A 22507-nucleotide genomic window follows, 5' to 3' on the forward strand; every position below is an offset into this window, starting at 1 on the left:
GCAGAGCGTCCTGACTCCTCTCTAGCAATGATTCAGACCGAAGTCGCCTCTTTCTCGTCTTTCAGAATTTGTGCTTTGTACCTTGATTGGAGAACCTTGGATTTTTAGGGTTTATCTCTCTCTTGTTCATCTATGGCTTCTTATACTACTGTCTCTTCTGATATCTCTTCTGCCACCAATGCATCTGACCGTCAATATATACTAACTATGCCAATATGCACTTGTCTATTGATAAGTTAGATGGCACTAATTATTCGACTTGGGCGTCAAACATTAAACTCCAAGATTTGTTGCTTAAGGGAAGTCTTTTGGGTTGTTATGTCATCTTTGCTAATCGTTATGTGGCCAAAAACAGTCTCCTAAGGCTTAGTTTGAAAATTTTAGCAACGTTGTTCAACAATTTGGTATGACTTGGTGATCATTTAGTCTTTTATGTTGGATGTGTCTACTTGAGTATATATTGATGACATCGTTCTTACGGGCAATGACAACCATGGCATCTCCCAGATGAAACATCTTTACCACCATTTTCAGACCAAAAATCTTGGCAAACTTAGATATTTCTTGGAAATTGAGGTGGCATAATCCAATAATGGTATTGTTATATCTCAAAAGAAGTATGCATTGGATATTTTGGAGAAAATTGGGTTGATGAATCCAAAATCAATTGATACACCCATGGGTCCTAATACTAAACTTCTACAAATCAGGGGGAGCCTATGTAGGATCCTGAACAATATAAAAGACTAATTGGGAAATTGAATTATCTTACTGTTACTCATCCTGACATTTCCTTTGTAGTCAGTGTGGTAAGCCAATTTCTTAATTCCCCATGTAAATATCATTGGAATACAATCATCCGTAAATTAAAATACATTAAAAAATCTCTTGGAAAAAAGTTGCAATATGGTTCCAATAACCATAGAAGAGTTGTTTGTTATTCAGATGTTGATTGGGCAATCTAGTGCATAAGCAGAATATAAAGTTATCCCCTCAGTCACTTGTAAGCTTGTTTGGCTTAAGAAACTACTTGGAGAGTTACAATTTCGAAATGTCAATCAAATGACACTTATATGTGACAATTAGACTGCTCTTCATATTAGTTCTAATATTGTCTTTCATGAGAGGACCAAACACATTGAGATTGACTGTCAGAGGAGATTGTATCTAGAGACATTAAGACTCAGTTTGTTAACTCAAGTGATCACTTAGCAAATATTTTCACTAAATTTTTACCAGGACCAAAAATTGATTATATATGTAACAAGTTTAGTACATACATCTAGCTTGATGGAGAGTGTTAGATATATTAGATTATTAGATATCATAAATAAATATTTTATCTTTATATTTTATGTTCAGTTACTTATTATTCTTTATTTGTATTTTTGGCTTAATCCGTATTTTCTTTATTATAAATACAATATCCTATGTGTATTTTCTACACAAGAGAGATTAATCCCATATAGTTTTTCACTATATTCAATGAGCACGAAGATTTTTATCTAGTGAAAAGGAACCTATTTTTTTAGCATTCCAGATGCTTTCATTTGTTTTAATTATAACTCTCGTTTCATGTTCATAATCAGAAATCTAGATAAACAGAAGAAAAAAAGACTCACACATGAAAGTAGAGTCTCTTCACTTTGTTCTAGTGGAGAAAGAAGTGTCTGGACATCTGATTGAATGTTGGTTTGTCCATGACCTGAAGTACTAGATTCCCCGTCTGACTTCAGATTTTGGATTCTGTGGCCAAGAATTTGGTTAAAAGCTGCCAGTGCTCGTCCACGATGCAAAAGATGCTCAAGCCCAAATCCATTTTCCTGAAAAATCAATTCAAATTACCAAGATATAATATCAAAATATAATTGGAATGGGACACATCAAATAGCATATTTGCACTTGTAAAAAAGAAGAACGATACGATGTCAAGCTTCTAAAATGGAAAAATAATAGATAGGCAGAATATTTTGTTGGAACAGTTACTGAATTTTGAATAGATAGGTGGTCCCTCACACTTTTGACTTATCCAACAACTATCGAATGATGAGAAATTCATGCAGATTTTTTGTTGTGTTTGTTTACTGCACAGCACTGCTTCCTACAATAACCTTTGATTAGGGGGAAAAACTGACTCTCAAGGAAATTTTCACATGCAGATTTAAGTCTTACAGCATGCCAGAAACTGCATGGAATTCAGTCACATGGGTGTACTCGTTTAGTTTGTAGCCTAGCAACCATAAAGCAATTAGAAAGAACTGTAATTAGCTATTGAGGTCAAACATATGAAGCACGAGAAATATGTTTGGTGGAAAATACACAAGATCAAAGATACAAAGTCGTTCCTAATTGACAATTGTCATTTCTTCACAGTATAACAAACATAATGCATGACGTGCTCGTTAAAGAGCTTCACACAACTAAGACAAGGGAGAAACAAATATCAAATATAATGTTGTAGACTGACTTTCCAAAATCATAATAGCTACAAGAAATGCAAACTAATGTAACCTGTAATCAGTCTAATATACGAAGAAAGTCATTGGATCACTAGTTCAACCACTTCATGCTAGTCCAACAGTCATACATGTTACTTTTTTATAAACATGGGAAGAAATAAAAATAAGATCGTGATCCTATGCAGTCAGGTAGTAAAACTCAACATGAAGTTTCTCAATTAACTTTCTGGTTTGTAAATAATAGAATTTGATGAGGATGATGAAAAGAATATATAGAGGATAGTAACAGGCAGTCGTGTGAAAGCAAAATATGTAGGCTGTATTATCAGTTTCAAAAGATAAAAATACAGGTATGTTCTGTAGCAGAACATAAATGACCAGGAGACATTACATAGCAGTTGAGGTTATAGACAGTTACAGAGCAGTGTATTAGCTTATTTTAACAAATAATCTAGAAAATAAAATATACAAACACACCTGTAAAATAGTTAAAACAAACTACAGAAAAATAGAACACTATAGACGAATACATAACACTAATAGTAAAGGACACATTTTATCTTGTGATAAGAAAAGAACAGGACAGATCCATTCATCAGTGTTGTGAAGACCAATAATAAATATAATAATATGAAAGAAATAATAATCATAATAATAATAATAATAATTTAAAAAAGTACTAATACCCATTTCTTTACCCAACTAAACCCTAAATCAACCTTACAAGTTGGTTTTACAAGGTTGAGTTAAATTTAAAATCCACTTTTTAACATTCAGAATATTCAACAGTTTGATCATTTTGAAGGGTTTACTCAAATTTATATTGGTAATGGTATGGTTTGAAAGCTTATATTGGATGTTAGTTTTTTGTTTATATATCTAGGTGTGTATTCTCTGATTAGTATGTGAAATAATACTCAAGATTAGTATTACGTTTAAGCTTTTTCTTATCTTTTCTTCATATCCTATTCTAATACTTTGATTCACCACCAATTAGCTTATTTCATTATTTACTCACTTGTAAAAAGTTATTTGACTACATTTCAAAATTGTCATGCAAACAAAACTACATCATGTCATGCTAAGATCTTAAGCTAAACATAAGTTGTTGGAAACAAATGTTCCCTTACAAATTGCACATAATCAGACAAGCTAGGTGGCTGGCTGAACCAAGTCAATTGAGTTTGTCATACTATGTTGCAATTGGAGTCCGTTGTACCAATAAAGCTGCAAATACTATATAGCTAAACAAGCTTTAGGCAGTGGAGCCTTTCTTGGCAATTTTCAGGAGTGAAAACATTATGGAAGAAGATTTGAGTACGAAAATGGCAAGGCACACAATAAATCCTTGTAAAAGAAAGAAGGAAAATAAGAGAGAAACAAACAATAAAATTAAAAGCCCATACCTCAAGTAAAGGACCATATAGTTCTTCAATGTGTCTTTGGATAGTGGCCTCCCAAGAGATTGCACTTATCTCAGCATGTACATCAGCATTTATGAATAAATCAATGTCTCTGTGTAGCAAAGTTTCCCCAGTAGGAAACTCTGAAAATGATTGGCATCCAAGAGGACCCTGTAATGTAATGAAAAACTTACATAACTTGAATTGCATAAATATACAAGAATTGTTTCTGCAACAGCATGCAAAGTACACAACTGCTGCGGTATTTATAAACAAACAGAAGATAACAAAAGCTTGGAGATGAAAGATATAATCACATTGAAAAGAATAATAAAACAGACCTGGACATAAAGCTGTATCAATCTTCGAATAGGCTTAGGAAACCAGCAAGGAAGCATTTGCAAAAGAGAAGTATCACGTCCGGTAGAGAAGAAGATCTCATCACGCCAATTAAGATAGTCTGATAAAGCTGCATTGCAAAATTGCGAAAGACAAAAATTGCCACAAGAAAATAGGGTTATTTTAAGTGCCCAAATATTAGTAGAATAGGGACAGTGAGTTACCAAAAAATTAGTTTAATGCTAACCGGTTCTTGCTTTAGGGACCAGCAAGGCCATTGTATCTTGCCCAAGACATGCCGCAACAAGTGTGCGCCACAATGTGGGAAACTTTTGCAAAGTCGGCCTGAGGTTCTCCAACGTGCATTGGGCAGAGGAATTGCTCTGCCGATTTACACCACCACTATTTAAGCAGTTTTGAATTGGGACAGCAGCATGCATTAAGGTTGCCAAGGCAGCCATTTCTCCCCCTCCTTCAGCAATGTCATCCACAGTTCGAATTATTTCTAGCTCAAGAACACTGAGGTCACTTCTAGGAACTAAATTACGTGACATTATTGATCGAGAATTGGCAAGTGAGGCTTCATATTCACACCCCCTGACTCTCGATAACAGTAGCCATCTTGCCCATTCACAATCAACCTGTTAAGAGGCAATATGTATCAATGCCCAACGCTAAAACCTCTTAAAAGCAAAGATCATGTTAACATAAAGGTTTTGAAGAATATAAGTTGAATGAAATAATGAATGGGAAAAGGAATTTTGTACAACAATAAAGCTTCTTTATGTTCTCTGGGATTGAGCAGCTTTGCACTAGTGATAATTTTTCTCTACTTCGTTTTCCTTTTTCCCTCTATAGAGGGGTCTCCTATTGTCCATATTCTGTTATGTTTTTTCACATAGTCTTATGAATTTTCTTCTTTTATCAAAGAGGTAACCTGAATTGGTAACTAAAATTGTATTATAATACAAAATATTTAATAAAGTTTGAAAAACACCAAAAAACATGGAACCTACAAATTTCAGTGCATCGGCCTCTTATGGAAGCATCTAAGCATAATTTGAAATAAAGACAAAAAAGTGATTGGAATAGAAAAACATACAAAACAATAACAAATAATGAACATAAAGAAGCTTACTGTAGATTCCTGTAAAGCATAAAGTGAATCGTTGTCAAGGACCAGATTGTGCTGGTCAAGGTAAAGGTCCAAAAGATTTGGCAAGTTATATTGTGCACAGTGATGTACAAATATTTTATGCAAAGCTTGTATAGATCCATCTCGAACAGATGAAGTCTCAGTAAGATCATCCTCTATGCTTAACTTATCTATGCCAGATATGAAACCTGAACGAGCCAAGAGAGCTATCATCTCCAAACTCCCTTCCCAATATTCTTTCAGAAATATAAACTTTTTTGCAAGGTTTTCCTCCATAAGCATCCTCATCCACCCAGAACATATGTCTGGTGAAAACCTAAACATTTGTACATCTGGAACTTCCATGCATACAGCATCCAATTCTTCAAAAGAGCACAAGAAACTTCCATAATTAGAAGACTTCACATTTATATTGCCTCCATAAGATGAGGTAGGCTGTAAGACATCCAAATTGAGTTGAAGGCTTCCAACTGATAGGACATATGGAGGTATCAAGTTTAGCAGTCTAAAGACTTCCTTCCAGTTGTTACGGCAAACATGGTATTCAAGTTGTGAATCCCACAATATAGAATTGCTTGAATGAAAAGGTTGATCCAATATCATCTGTACACACAAAGATGAATGAATAATAAAAAATAATGTTACCATAGTTAAACAACGGAAGTAAATTTTCATTTCAGCTGTAATTTTAATCCTAAGTATAGAAATATTTGGTTTCACATTCAAACCAAAACAAGTAGAGAATCAAGAAAATAGATCTAATAAAGGTGTCTGTTGAAGTTGGTAAACTAAAGGACCTCAAAAAATAAATAGGCACATGCAATCATATCCAAATCTATAAGAAAACAAGCACTTTTGCTTCCAACCTGATCCAAGAGAAATGTTGCACTCAAAATAAACCCAAATTTCAAGAATTCTCACGGAAACCTCTTTTGGTCTTTATATAATTTAGTAAACTATAAAATCAATTTAAAATTCATGATCTAGACTGTTCTAAAGGTGGAGAGAGTTGCTAATCATCATTGGCTTCATCAAAAATCAGTAATAGAAATTAACATCTATACAAACATGCAGACATGGAACAGAGAAGGAACTTACACGATCAACAGTTCTTTGATCCCAGGCATCAAACCAGACAGCGGCAGAAGCCCAATATCCAGCAGGAGCATCATCTTCATCAACTTCCAGGGCAGATGAGCTTTCACTAATATTAATCCATGTGTCGAACACAATTCCATCTATCTCACCACATTCAATGACATGACTATCAAATGAATGGTTATGCAAGAGCCTCAATTGACTTTCCACTGTTAAAACAGGGCCTGATGGATTGCTGATATCTTTCAGTCGGTGATTATATGTTTTCCAGAAGCTACTGCTAGGATAGAGACTCTTCTCATATACATGCACAGACAAATAAGATTACAAGCCTCAGCTCAGAAATTTCTCTTCACTCTACTTGATCTGCACAACATTTACCACAAAAATTAAGAAAACTAAATTCCACTTACCTCAATTAGTGACATATCATCCAATATCTTCCACTCATATGGTCCTAGGTAACCATATCTTTTCATTTCCTCAGCAATCTGTGTGCGCAGGGATCTTCTTACCGTGCCAAACAGCAGTTGTTTAAGACAAGATTCAATGTTCTCTCCAAGTCTTTGAAGTGTAGCAACAGCAAGTTCAGTTTCACCCTATATAATTGCATTGGGTTTGTTATTTTTAATGTAATTTGTAAGAGCTAATGAGAATGTTATATGCACTACCTTCAGAAATAATTCATAAGCAACAGCTCTGCCAATGTCACGAATTTCAGTAAATGTGTCATGAGGCTCTTCGTCAGCAACGAAATCATTCAATTGATGAAAAAGATGCAGTTGCAGAACTGCCAAAGGAAGACGACCAGAGAGCAAAGCATCTTTAACCACAGTTTTAAGGTCCAGGTTATCGACCTTCCAGCGTGCCATCATCTCTTTAGGATTTTCCACAGGCAACACTTTCTTGTGTAAAATTCCTCCTGATGAGGTTAAATGAGATATGTTGCCAAATTCATCTGAGACCAGATGAGAATCAGAATCAACAGGCACCAGTGCAAGATTTTCATTATTGGCACTGCCTGGTACAGGAAACGACGATTCATGTTGGTTCAACACATCCAATGACTCTAAATCTGATGGAAGAATTGGAAGTTGGGGATCTTCCTGTAACATGTGTGTATTTGTTAAAGATGACTCTTTTCCACTGTCAGCCTGTGTATAAGAAATAAGGAACCACTTAATTTTCTGGAAAAACAATCCAACCAATTTAAGCAGAATGTAAGTAGCATAGCAATGGAGCACCATACCAGTCCTTGACTGGCCCTTTGAAATATTGATCTATGCCTACATTGCAGATTTCGGATTATCTCCAAGAAATGAGATATCTCACAAAGTTTACGAGTAAAATCCACTTCAGTTTGTAGTTTAACTGGTTCAATTGGTGGAAGAGGAAGTAATTTGGTGTTATTACAGCTCTCTGCTAAGCATGTATCCTTTTTATGTTGTAGCATCCCATATTTATGAAGCATCCTTGTTGCAAAGCAAGTGGCCAGTGCAAGAAGCCTAAAGATGTTGAACAAAAAACATAATATCACAAGTCAGAATTAAAAAAAAAAATACTAGCTTGTTAAATGGAAATTTCAGCAGTACATTTTTCTCGTTAAGAATGTAAAGCCACTTGAGCTAGGACTAGTAGAGCATAATACATTGTTTAAACCTTTGTCCTGCTTGTTTTTATTTATTTTTTCTCTTTTACCAAACATATTACATTTTTGGGGGTTTTATGTATTAGAATTGCTTAACTCAAGTGAAGGGATTAACTTGCTAGAATAGGTTAACTCATTTTGTATTACCTTATCTGACACCTATCCATAGATCATCATATCATTTTGTATTTTACTAACGTAAGAATCCATATAAATGAATTATTCGGCTAAGAGATGAATGTGCTCTCTTAGACGTTTTTTCATATTTTCTATTCTTAAGATGGTTTCAAAGTCCATCTTACTTAACAAAGTTTGTTTAGCCCATAGTGACACCTTCTATTAGACCAACCACAAATATTTAGTCTCACATTTGACATGTCCAATTCTCAACCTAAGAGAATGTGTTGGAGATTTCACATAGACTAAAGTAATGATCAAATTATAATATTTATAAACATACACATGTACATATAAGTGGTACAAACCAAACCTTACCACAAGTTTTGTATGGTTAAGTTAAACCTAAATCCACTTTCTAAGAGTATGGCAGAGACATTTTCGGATGGAATTAGGGCATAATTGGTGAATGCCAAAATAAGCACACTTACTGTTAGTATACACACTACAATTAACCTGTATAGTTTACAAAAGTATCGTACAACTTCCTATTTTCCTTGTACAGTTGTAGGTTTACCTGTAAACTGTTTTACTGCTTTGTACAGCTGTCAGGTCTTACAATAGCTAATAGTAAACTACACTTATAAATACATCTTTTACTCATGATTCTAAGCGTGATACAGTAATAAATATATTCAATTCATGTTCAATTCTCTCTCTTTTCTCTTCAGTTTCTCTAAGATGGTATCCAGAGCTTCTTCAATGATCCCACTTCCTCAAGTTCTTCAATGTTCTATAAGTTGTTCAAATTGCAATTGCTTCCGCTTCATCCTCTTGTGATTTCATTCGGTGCATTGTTTCAGATTGATTCACTTCATCAATGTACATCTTTAATTGGTGATATGTTCTCATTTGAACTCGATATTGATTCAGCTTCATCAATTTGAGATTTTAATCGGTGAATTCTTCCAGATCTAGCTCATGATTGCTTCTTCTCAAGCGTTTTGTATTTCAATCAGTGAATTGTTCTTTGTTCCAAATTCTTAGTTCAATAGTATTTGGCACTGATGATTTGAGCGTTCTGCCACTAATTTGTTCTTTACTTGTTCAGAATCTCTTTGTTCTATTCAAATTGAGCTTTGCTCCAAAATGCAAGTTCCAGTTCATGCGTTGTTCTTCATTCTCCAGATTGCTTGATGTTGGATTTCAAGTTTTGGAACAGTGAATTGTTCTTTGTTTCATCTTTCGTCTCTGAATTTGTGCTTTGCAAAGGTTTATCTGGCTTTGCTCAAGGTGAATTAATTGTGCACATAGTGAATTGCTATTTTCTCTGGTTCTTTTCTCTAAGCATTTTTGTTTTTCTGCTTTCTGCTCTTCATAATTCTGCTTGCTATGGCTTCTGCTTCGTTTCCTTCATCTATTGCTGAGAAATTGATGATTCTAACTACTTACACTGATGTCAATATGTTGAACCAGTAAATAAGTCACATAAACTCCAACGTTTAGTTGTTAATCCAGTGGTTCCATCTAGATATCTCAATGAACATGACTTTGTTACTAACATTGTTAATCCTGAGTCTGAAGAATGGGGAGTTTAGGATCAAAAATTGTCTGTGTGGCTTCAATCTACTCTCAAAATATGTTTTGTCTCGTGTTCTTGGATGCCCTCATTCCTATGAAGTATGGGAGAAAATTCATGAGTACTTTAGACTCCAAACTAAATCTCGTGCAAGACAGCTACGTATTGCTATGCATGCCATCAAACTTGACTCAAAATCAATGGAAGGATATTTGCTCAAAATTAAGAACTATGTTGAAGTTGCTGGAGTTGGTGTTCCTGTTAGGCATGTAGAACATGTTGATTAGAAGGACTTCCATCTGATTATGCTCCTGTTGTTTCTATCATTTAGAGTAAGAAATGCACTTCTTCCATTGCTGAGGTTAATGCTCTTTTGTATGGTCATGAAACACAACTTACTCGTTATGTTCAAGAGACTCAAAGTTTAGGCACACCATATCTGAACTACACTACTCAAGGTTCTCATTCTCATTGTGCTAACAAATAGGAGGTTTCCAAGGTCCTCTCTTGGTGGAGATCCTGCTAGAGGTTCTGCCACAGACGTCGTGGTGGAAAGTTTGTTAATTTACAATGGCAAAATTGTCTAAAATTTGGTCATACAACCAATGTCTGTCACTTCAGATCTTATGTCTCTTGTCAGCAGCATGAGTCATTATTTTTTATTGATCCGACTACACAATAGTCTATTCCCTATTTAGTTGGTTCATACAAGACTTCAAACACTTGGGTGAATCCAAACACTAAGTCGAATAGCTATAATCAACCTAGTGCTACGTTGATGAAGTTTGACTCTCAAGGTAATGCCAATACTTAACAGATACCAGATTCTGTGGCCCATTTTCATGTCACTGGTGAACCTCTAAATATTAAACAACTCCAACAATTTGAAGGTCCAAATCAAATATTCATTGGAAATGGTGCAAGTTTGAGTACTTATGTTGTTGGTTCATCTTCTTTTGTCTCACCTTATGATTCTAGAGTCTTATTCTAGTTACAAAATTTGTTGCATGTTCCCCATTACTAAAAATTTCTTAAGCGTTAATCAGTTTGCAAAGGATAATTCTGTTTTCTGAGTTTCATTTTGATAAATGTCTTGTCAAGTCTCATGGGACGAAAAAAGTTCTCCATGGAGCGGTTATTGCTGATGGATTGTATTCATTCAACAATGTTCAACTTTTCAATCAGTCCTCAGCTGCAGTCCTCTCCTAAGTTCACTACATATTCTACTCAACCATCCTTTGTAATAAAGGATGTTTCTAGCAATGTCAATAAGCCTACCTCTGTAACGTGGCATAACCAATTAGGTCATCCAAGTAGTCATGTTATGCAAATCGTACTTAGACATTGTAAAATTCCTATGTCCAATAATGCTAATTATGGTTTATGAAAATTTCATAGGTTGCCTTCTCATGATTCTAGTCATGTATATTCTCCATTAGAACTTATTTTATTGATCTATGGGGGCCTGCACATATTACTTCTCATGTAGGATATAGATACTATGTTTTTTTGGTAGATGCTTATTCCAGATCCGCATGGATATTTCCACTAAGAAAATGGTTGAGTTACTGCAACATGGTAGCTAAAACTTTAACAGTTTCTCAAACTTCTAAGAAAATGGTTGAGTTACAACTGAATTTAAAAATTGAGTGTTTAGTCAGAATGGGGAGGTGAATAGTGCCCTTTTACCACCTTCTTAGCTCATAATGGTATTGTTCATAAACTCATTTGTCCTCAAACTTATCATCAGAATGATGTCATTGAACGCAAACATAGACACATTGTTGATTTAGGCCTTATATTATTGCATCATGCCTCTTTCCGTTTACAGTTTTGGGATTATGCTTTTGTTATTGTTGTGTATCTTATCAATAGATTATCAAGACCTACAACGTCCTTAAACTTTCTGATTCCCTATTCGGTTTTGTTCAATAAAGACCCATATTTTTATTTTCTCAACTTTGGCATGCTCTTGCTTTCCTTTTTTACGACCATATAAGTCACAAACTTGATTTCAAGTCTAAAGAATGTCTTTTCTTAGAATATTCTCAATTACACAATGGTTATATCTTGTTAGATATATTATCTTTATTTTTAGTTAGTTTGTTATTATTTCTTATTTGTAACATATCTCTAACAAGAAAAAAGATAAAGATAATATATCTAACATATCTCTAGCAAGATTTTCTTATTGTATTTTATTCTATTTAACTAATTTTCTTTTAGTGTGGGCCTGATATTGTTGTGCCCATGCTTTGAATAGGCACTTTTTGTGCTAGGTTAACTATTTTGAACGTAGGTAAGAGTGACAGACTGCCTTATCATCTTCTATTCGGACCTCTTGTTTTTTATGGGATAACTTATAGCCATATGTGAGTAGTTCTTTTTATTTGGGTATTGGGGCCTAGCCCTTGATGACTTTTGATTTTAATTGATTTCTCTTCTATTGTATTCCTTTATGTGAAACTTTTAACTATTGATTTAAACCTTCATAATTGCTTAGGAAAGGGATTGAGAGGTGAACTTAAATGTTGAACCTAGAGGAGAGATACTTAGGTTTTAAATCAAAAGATTAGATTTGATCCTTGAATCTATGAATTAACAATGAACTTAATGGGTTTAATTGGAAATTGCTACCACGAGAGTAAGGGTCAATTCAAATTGACACATCTACGTATCCTAAATGGAATTTTAATTGGAAATTGATACCACGAGAGTAAGGGTCAATTGAAATAGATACATCTTAGTATCCTAAATGGAATATATGGTTTAATTGGAAATTGCTACTACGAGAGTAAGGGTCAATTCAAATAGACACATCTTCGTTTCCTAAATGGAATTTTAATTGGAAATTGATACCACGAGAGTAAGGGTCAATTGAAATAGATACATCTTAGTATCCTAAATGGAATATATGGTTTAATTGGAAATTGCTACCACGAGAGTAAGGGTCAATTCAAATAGATACATCACGGCATTATAGTAAGCATCATACAATTCAATCGTACAATACAATACAAGTGAGCTCCTCCGCGATACGAATTTTGTGAAGACTCAATTTAGCTCCTGAATCATGTTCGAATATACAATTGCAAAATCAAACACGTGGTCTTAGCTTTTGCCTCTAATTGCCTCTATAATGTGATAATTACAAAGTTACTTCTCTACTAGTACACTATACTTCAACTACTTGCCTTTATGTTCTCGTATATGTTGAGAGTATTATCAGTATGGGAACTTCCTCCACGGTAATTCAAACTCTTACCAATATACTCCACCATTTTTACCATAAAACAGCTTGACCAACTGGACCATTTCTTGTTTATTTAAGTAAAATACCTTTATAATGGTTCTTTGTTACTTTCTCAAAGGAAATATATTCATGATTTACAAAATCAGGCCACCATAAGCACAGTGCTACTGCTGTACATGGAAGACTCAAACTCACTCTCGGTCCATTGTTGGTGGGCTGCAGTCATCATCACTCATCCCGAAATCAACTACAGTGTCAACAAAGTTTGCCAATTTATGGGACAACCTTTAAATTCTCATAGGTAAGTTGTAAAGAAAACCCTAAGATACCAAGAAATAACTTCTGACCCTGGTCTTCTCCTTCAAACAAGACTGCAGAAGCACTAATTTCCCCTCTATGCCCACTGTGATGTTGGATCTGATGTGGATTATTGCAGATCCACCTTTGGTGCCTGCTTGTTTCAAGAACAACCTCATTTACTGGTAGTCTAAGAGGCAGACTATTGCTGCAAAATCTAGTGTTGGGGAAGAGCATTGAAGTTTAGCTGCTGCTGCATCTGACACTCCGTGGGTTCAGTCCCTGCTCAAGGAATTACAAGTTCCCTTTACTACTCCAACTATCTATAGGGACAATCAAAGCACAGTGGCGTTGAATAACAATACTGTTCTTCTCCATGACAAAACACATGGAGTATAATGTATTTTGTTGGAGAAAAGTTTCTGGATGGCTCCCTCCATGTCCATCTTGTTCAAATTTTGGATATCCTCACCAAGCCACTCTCCAAACTACAGTTTACTACACTCAGTCACCAACATCCTGGGTTAGTAGGGGAGCAATGTTAGAGCATAGTCTTGACAGCTGTAACTATTCAGTGATCCAGTTGTCATTCTGTTATTCAGTGAACTGAATGCTGCTACTGTTTAATAATCCAACTGCATTCTGTTAGTTACTAGTCTGTTATTCAGTTAGATCTATAACAGATCCTATCACTTTGTACATTGTTTTATACCTAGGGCCACTCCGTGTTCTTTATAAAATCATACAACAGCTTTCCTTTTCTCAATTTCTCTCTCTATATACTACTATAACATTCTAAACTCAATGAACAATTATATCGCTATCCTAAAGTAACAAGCCATTATAGGGCCAGTGTGATGTCATGTTACATCTTTGGAGGACAAAAATGGAAATTGGCTCCATATATTCTACTCAGATGACATTATCAAGTAGCAAATTGGTTTGAGAATGATAAAGGACAAAAATATATGGATGTCCGCAATGACAAATAAATTTACCTTGAAGCAGCAGAAGTTTCACTATCGTTACCGCTTTTATTAAGCATAAGACACACTGCAGCAAAAAGCAATCTCAGAATCCCCTCTTCTGCTAGATCAACATCCACAAGCATTTCCAAAGATCTGTTCATCAATAAAACTGGAAAGTGAATTTCATTAGATAATATTTGCCATATAAAAACCTAAAGAGTGCTAGCAACACTTTCTAACACTTTTCTAACACATTCTCAAGTATGGCTGAAATATATTCAAAATTGACTCAATGAGAAAATTTTCAGCCAATAATCAAGAATGTTGAAAAGAATGTCTTACAGAGTATATGTTGCTAACATGTCTCAAAACCTACAGAAAAAACACATCATTATAATACATCTCATTTACAACTTCACTTCCTCTTAACCATCGTAACACACATGATAACTTAATTTGTGTAGTCTACACTATATCAAAATGTAAAATCAAGAACGGATATCTGTTGATAAAGGAGTGCCAGATCTAGTGTGGCCTGTCACAAATGCTAAAAGTTTCTTGAAAGAATATATTTGATAAATAAGAAAAGTAGTAGAACAAAGAAGGAAGCTCCTAACCATTTAATAAAAAATAAGATCACAATAGTAAAGTGAGTCATACCATCCCCTTTTCCCAACCCTAAACATTTTACTGTTGCATCCATATTTCGAAATCTCTGACTATTAGAAGATCTAGACTGATTTAACTCACATTGCTTGGTTTTCATTTCATGACAAACTTATCTCCAAGAGTCACCAAGCTGCCCACAATTCAACGTACACAATCCAAGAATTGGCAATAAACCCATTGGAGAAACCCTATGATGACTGTCATCATCAATGAACCTTCTCCCTCATATATTCAAATTATTCTTGATTGTGCATTTCACATGAAATTGCAAGAAGGTGAATTTATTGTGTTGAACATTCAACAATAATATCTCATTAAATGCTAAAGAAGTTCCTCCCCCAAGCAGCCAAACCCATTTTCCCACTGTTATTGACTTAAACCTCCTTACCCCTAGCATTTTTATTTTTGGTTATAGTACCTTGTAAATCAGTTTTATGAGGTTGAACTAAGCTTAATATCTATTTTATAAGATGGTACCATAGTCTATTATAACAAGGTTTGTTAGACCTACCATGTCACCCATTATCGCACCATCCACAAATATTTAGTCTCATCTTCGAGTCACTCCTCAGCACAAGAGGATATGTTGGAGACCTCATATGACTAGAGATATGGTTAAATTATAAACCTATTAATTTGTGAGGTTTACTTAAACTCAAAGTTTAAGTAAATCTCACAAACCTTACAAGATAGTTTGAGGTTTACTTAAACTCAAAATCCACTTTCTCCAAGAGTGGCATACCCAGATATATGCTAGATAGAGACAACACACAATTCAGCCCTAATTCAAACAACATGCAGCAAAATGTCAAAAGTTGAAATATAGCAATCACAAATTATTCAAAAGAGCTGACAAAAGTCATATGACCAAACAATCAGGTGGTCTAATTCCACCTATTAATTTTGATATAAGGCCTACGAGACTCCTCTCATTAAAAAATAGCCCTCATGAAACACAAATATTTGTGATTGCATAAACAAATGAGTATGGCAGACTGACATCAAGTTCTTGCACCAACTTCTTACAATTGATTTCATCTTCATCCAATGAAAATCTTCTCACATGATATCCTTTAATTTAGTTTTCCTTTCTATTGACTGTTTTTAATTATCCTATTGTAGCACTTTCTCTTCTTATCCTGTTCTGTGCATACTCTCCACTTAATGATAGTTTCATTTTCACACAAGTTTTTCAAACACATTCCTCAAATCTTGTTCTTGTTCATATCACATCCTACTCCTCTATATTCCTTCCCCAAAAAAAAAAATACTGATGCACGTGACTGAACTGAACCAGTTAAATTGTTCTATCCAGTATTATCCAAAGCTAGGCATAGAAGTATTCCCCATAAGGCCAATAATTGCTCAGAAATCAGAACATACCCCAAGTTTCCTCATTGTTAATGCTGGCAATAATGATGACACCTACTACAGTCTCAGAGTGGTCAGTTCAATTATAATTTATAATAATGCAAACAATTTAAACCTTCAAATCTCGTTCAAACAATATCCATATAAAAATGCTTAGTTAGAAATCCTTTTATGGGTATCCAGTAGTCTACAAAAGGGAGAGAAGTTTCTCAAATAGTGGCAGCAGTGAAATCAATACCAGAGATGTTAAAAAACCCCAAACAAAATGGGTAAAGAAAATGAAAGATTTTATTAAATTAACAGAACAAGTTCAATCTACAACTGATACAATCTTAATGCCTACTTCCTTCTTTATTTATTTATAAAAAAAATACCTCTCTAACGAACTAATCAACCCCTTCACTAACTGCAATAACTTTCCCAAAATACCATCCTAATTCTTTAGAGGTGATCTGCAACAGTTCAGGTTTAAGCTCTTTCATAACTACCTCATGTGATGCTCACTTTTTGGCCAAGGATATTTGTGTTTCTAGAGTTAGAGGAAAATAGGATTTTGATAAATGATGGGGGACTTAATGAAGGCGACAGAATACAGTTCACACTATGTAGGCGAAAGAAAAAATGGATTGTGCTAAAGGAGATGGAAATTAGAAAATGGCACATGATAAAATTTTCATTAATAAAATAGAAAATGGAAAATGATAAGATTTTAAAATAAGCAAGCAGCTGCGTAAGCAAAGTTAGCATGAGCACAAAAATTGTACACATTAATCCCTCTCCCTTCCTTTTTCTTTTGGCTTAATAAAGTTTTAAGTCTCTAACAAATTTGGAAACTTTCAATTGAAATCCTATTAAATTTTTGTAATCTATTGAGTTCTCAAAAATTTAAAAATTTTCAGTTGACCTATGCGGTTAGATTTTTTGTTAACTAGGTGATATGGTTATTAACTAGGTGATATGACTGTTATCTTGTCCTGTTTATCGGAAAATTCTCTGACCACCCCTCCTTTGGAAACCCAAGCTTCACGCTTTGCAGGTGCACGTTACAGAAACTGAGGTGGAGACCAAACTAGAAAGGTGGTTCTTGCAAAACGTGAAGCTCAGTTCCAATTCTCTGCCAACAGAGAGTTGGTCAAAGAATTTTCTCGTGAAAAAATTGCAAAATTGTAAAATTACAAAAAATTTAGATTATAAGATTACAATATTACAAAACAAAATTACAAAATTAAAAAATTGTAAAGTTATAAACTTATAAAATTACATGTAGCGAAAGTCATATCACTTAGTCAACAGAAAAATCTATCAGCTCAAATGAAGTTTTACATTTTGTAGGACTCATTAAACAACAAAAATTTAATAGGAACTCAATTGAAAGTTCCCAAAGTTATCAGGGACTCAAAACTTAATTAAGCCTTTTTTTATCAGCCTCTCCCTTCCTCTCCTATCCTCTCTCTACACACAAATGTTTGTGTGCATGTATTGCATAGTTCAATGATCAAACTGTGGACCAGCAACTTTTACATGTTTGAATGACCAGTCTGATAGAATTAGAACCTTGTATGTGCCACAATAAACCTCCTAGATGATAAGAAGATCCCTGTTCCTATCTCCCACCCCAGACCAAAGGAATACCTACTGATTATCTGCTATCACAGTGAAGATAACAACAAAAAAAGCCTTCTTTCACTAGGTATCAATTAATACAATCAAGTCATATGTTCATGTCAACGGCCACCAGAGATAAGATATTAAATTACAACACTAAACCAATTGTATTGAATAGGAATAAATATCAACCAAAAAAATGCTGATAACTGCCCAATATTTCCACTTTGCATGGTGAGTATCCCTTTGCAAACTCTACAGTTTCTGCCACATGCCTCCTAGGTTGTTTGCTAGATGGAGAACTAACACTCAGGGTTTTCCAGGTTCTTTTCAGTGATATCAATGTTATACTTAAGATTGAAACTGTAAAATAATTCTAGAGGGCTTGATTGATCCCTCTCACAATCTTCTATTTATAAGAATAAATTGATACACAAATACATGATAAATAGGGTAACCCTAGACACAATATAATCATGATAAATAGGGTAATCCTAGACATAATATAATCATGATAAATAGGGTAACCCTTGACACACTATAATGATGATAAAATAGGATAAATATCCTAACACTCCCCCTCAAGCTGGAGCATACAAATTGTATGTACCAAGCTTGGAACAAATAAACTCAATCCGAGGACCCCTTAATGACTTGGTCAATACATCTGCGAGTTGATCGTTTGACCCAATAAACTCAGTACATATTTCTTTGGTCAACAACTTTTCACGAACAAAATGACAATCAATTTCTATATGTTTAGTCCTCTCGTGAAACACTGGATTTGATGCAATGTGGAGAGCAGCTTGATTGTCGCAATACATCTTCATAGTATGGATGTCACAAAATTTAACCTCTTGAAGGAATTGTTTCACCCATATAAGTTCACATGTTAGTGATGCCATTGCCCTATACTCGGCTTCCGCGGTTGATCGAGCTACTACATTCTGTTTCTTACTTTTCCATGAAATAATGTTTCCTCCCAGAAAAACACAATATCCTGTTGTAGACCGTCTATCAATAGGTGAACCTGCCCAATCTGCATCACAATACCCAGAGACATGAATGCTTCCTTTATCTTCATATAACAATCCTTGCCCGGGAGCCTTCTTTACATACCTTAGAATGCGAATGAGAGCATTCCAATGGTCAATACATGGAGCCTGCATGAACTGACTAACCACTCCAACTGCAAAGGATAGATCTGGCCTTGTAATAGTGAGATAAATCAGTTTGCCAACCAGCCTCCTATACCTCTCTGGATCGGAGAATAATTCACCTTCTTCTGTCCTTAATTTCTGGTTTGGGTCCATGGGACTGTCTACCGGTCTACAATCAATCATGCCTGTTTCTTGTAATATATCAAGAGCATACTTCCTTTGGGAGATTACAACTCCATCTTTTGATTGCGCTACTTCAATGCCTAAGAAATATTTGAGACTTCCAAGATCCTTGGTTTGAAAATGTCTACACAAGTACTCTTTTAGTTGAGATATTCCAACAGCATCATTTCCTGTAATGACAATATCATCAACATATACTATTAAGTAAACACATTTCCCGAGAGAAGAATGACAATAAAAAACTGAATGGTCTGCTTCACTGCGTTTTAGCCCAAATTTTTGAACAATGGAGCTAAACTTTCCAAACCAAGCACGTGGGGATTGCTTGAGGCCATATAGAGATCGATGCAATTTGCATACCATACCAGACTCCCCCTGAGCAACAAACCCAGGAGGTTGCTCCATATAAACTTCTTCCTCAAGATCACCATGTAGGAAGGCATTCTTGATATCCAATTGATGAAGTGGCCAGTGACGAATGGCTGCCATGGCAAAGAAGAGACGAATAGTAGTCATCTTGGCTACAGGAGAGAAAGTGTCACAATAATCAAGACCATAAACCTGAGTGTAACCTTTTGCAACAAGCCGAGCTTTGAGCCGATCAATTTCACCATCAGGGCCAACTTTAACTGCATACACCCATCGACAACCAACCGCCTTTTTTCCTGGGGGAAGGGGCACCAGCTCCCAAGTATTACTGTGGTCAAGAGCCTGCATTTCTGCAATCATAGCTTGTCGCCATCCAGGATGATCAAGTGCTTCTTTCACATTCTTGGGTATAACAACAGAGGACACTGAGGATAAAAGAGAAAAATAGGAGGGCGACAATCGATGATAGCTTAGAAAATTATAAATGGGATGAGGGTTCCGAGTGGAACGAGTACCTTTTCTGAGGGCAATAGGCCATGCTGAATCATTTGCACCAGGAGGCGTGGGAGGAGGTGACGAGGGAGAAGAATCTGAAGTAGGAGATTCACCATTGTCTTGGGGAGGTGGACTATCCATTGGGGCCCTGTGTGGGATGATCTCAGTATGTGGAGAAACAGGTGTAGAAGGATTGTGATCATGACTGGGAATGACAGAGACAGTGGAGCTATTTGACTCAACCATTGGAATAGGAAGGACCTGCTGGAGGATAGAAACATCCTGAACAGATGGAGAGAAGTAAGGAGTCTGTTCAAAGAATGTGACATTGGCAGACATGTAATACTTCTTAGTTTCAGGAGAGTAACACCGATATCCTTTTTGAAGTCGAGAATAGCCTAAGAAGACACATTTGAGAGCGCGAGCGGAGAGTTTGTCTAGACCTGGAGACATGTCATGAACAAAACATACACAGCCAAACACTCGGGGAGATGTATGAAAGAGAGGATCATTAGGAAACAAAATGGAGAAAGGGACTTTATTATCAAGAGAGGAGGAGGGCATCCTATTAATAAGATAACATGCAGTTAAGATGGCATCCCCCAGTGATGGACAGGAATATGGGCACCAAGCAAAAGGGTACGAGCAGTTTCAACCAAGTGTCTATTTTTTCGTTCTGCTATACCATTTTGCTGTGGTGTATGAGGACAAGTAGACTGATGTAAGATACCATGGGAACTCAAGATGGCAGAAAAGGAGGATGAAAAATACTCTTTGGCATTATCACTTCTTAATATTTAGATTACTTGACCAAATTGATTCTTGATTTCATTCAAAAAGGATGTAAAGATAGCTAACAATTCAGAACGATTTTTCATAAGATAAACCCAAATACATCTTGAATATTCATCAATAAAGGTAACAAAATATCTATAACCAAAGGAGGAGATACGACTAGGTCCCCATATATCAGAATGGATGATGGAAAAACTAGAATTACATATTGATTGAGACCTTTTAGGAAAGGAAGATCTAACATGTTTTCCTAATTGACATGACTCACATTCTAAGGTTTGGAGACCACTAAGTTCAGGACACATCTTTTTTAATTTGGACAAATGAGGATGGCCAAGTCGATCATGTAGCACTTTAGGATTAAGAGCAGCAACACAAGACACCCTTGGACGAGATCCAAAATGGTATAATCCGCCAGCTTCATATCCTTCTCCAATCTGTCTCCCCGAACCACGCTCCTGTATAACAAAAGATTTATGATCAAAGGTTATTGAACAATTTAACATTTTAGTCAACTGGCTTAAGGAAATTAAATTAAAAGGACAATTAGGGACAAAAAGGACTGAGTTGAGATTGAGGGAGGGAGACAAAGAAACATGACCGACTCCTTTGGAAGAAGTTTTAGATCCATTTGCAAGGGTTATGAAATGAGGTTTTTCTCGAAAGGAAATAGATGAGAACAAAGAGGTATTACCAGAAATGTGATCAGAAGCACCTGAGTCAATTACCCATGAATTTTGACATTCCATAGATTGAGAAACGTAGGCTGTTGATGTATTGGGAGATTGAGATGGTTGTGCCAAGCTGTTAGACTTTAACCTTAAATACTCTTGATATTCATCCTCAGAAAACATAGAAGTAGAGGTTTCAGTTTTCAAAGTGGAAGTTTCAGTCTTCGAAATATTGGCGGTTTTGGAAGGGAAACCATGTAAGGAGTAGCAATTCTCTTGAGTATGACCCATCCTTTTACAATATGTGCATTGAGTACGTCCCCGACCTCCTCGTCCTCCTCCTCTAGTGCCACGTCCTCCTCTTCCTCGTGTGGCAACCATGACAGATGGTTCCACTAGTTCATGCGCTTCTTGAGTTTGAGATACCGGGACACGCAGAAGGCGAGTGGTCAATGTTTCCATAGAGGGGACCTCATGACTAGTTAGAAGTTGATCTCTGAGATGATCAAAATCGGGATGTAGGGCACGAAGGATCAACACCATGTAGAATTTGTCTAGTTTCTTTTTTATATCCTCTAATGGATCTACTTCCAAAAACATCCTAAGTTCTTCGACAGCAGATTGGGCTTCAGTCATGAAGGACACCATATCATGGTCTGCCATTTTAAGAGATGCAAGTTTATTCGTAGTGTCATAGAGACGTTGAATATCGTTGGCATAAATGCTTTGGGCTTTCTTCCAAAAGGAGTGACAAGTTTTGAAAGCCCTCAAAGATACAAAAAGTTTGGGTTCCACTGATTGCCATAACAGGGCACACAACTGGAAATCTGCTTGTTTCCACTGATCAGCTTTTTCAGTAGGCACATGGCTTC

The 22507-nt window shown here is 35.6% G+C and overlaps 1 protein-coding gene across 11 annotated transcripts in view; it reads right to left on the bottom strand.

The window, feature by feature from the left end:
• Positions 1 to 22507, bottom strand: part of LOC108330498 (uncharacterized) — a 39071-nt gene that overhangs the window by 11599 nt on the left and 4965 nt on the right. For 10 of the 11 annotated variants that reach the window (XM_052880332.1, XM_052880336.1, XM_052880330.1 and 7 more), the window contains 10 exons: positions 14348 to 14470; positions 7705 to 7960; positions 7127 to 7609; positions 6869 to 7054; positions 6456 to 6749; positions 5340 to 5960; positions 4449 to 4842; positions 4204 to 4331; positions 3866 to 4033; positions 1623 to 1823 (listed from right to left, as the gene is read on the bottom strand). In XM_052880332.1, coding sequence (XP_052736292.1) covers positions 1623 to 1823; positions 3866 to 4033; positions 4204 to 4331; positions 4449 to 4842; positions 5340 to 5960; positions 6456 to 6749; positions 6869 to 7054; positions 7127 to 7609; positions 7705 to 7960; positions 14348 to 14470 — 2854 coding nt within the window. Of the gene's footprint in view, positions 1 to 1622; positions 1824 to 3865; positions 4034 to 4203; positions 4332 to 4448; positions 4843 to 5339; positions 5961 to 6455; positions 6750 to 6868; positions 7055 to 7126; positions 7610 to 7704; positions 7961 to 14347; positions 14487 to 22507 lie in introns of all 11 variants that reach the window. The other variant, XM_052880358.1, reaches the window with a different exon arrangement.

This window comes from Vigna angularis, chromosome 1 (assembly GCF_016808095.1).
Source record: "Vigna angularis cultivar LongXiaoDou No.4 chromosome 1, ASM1680809v1, whole genome shotgun sequence".
Taxonomy (NCBI): domain Eukaryota; kingdom Viridiplantae; phylum Streptophyta; class Magnoliopsida; order Fabales; family Fabaceae; genus Vigna; species Vigna angularis.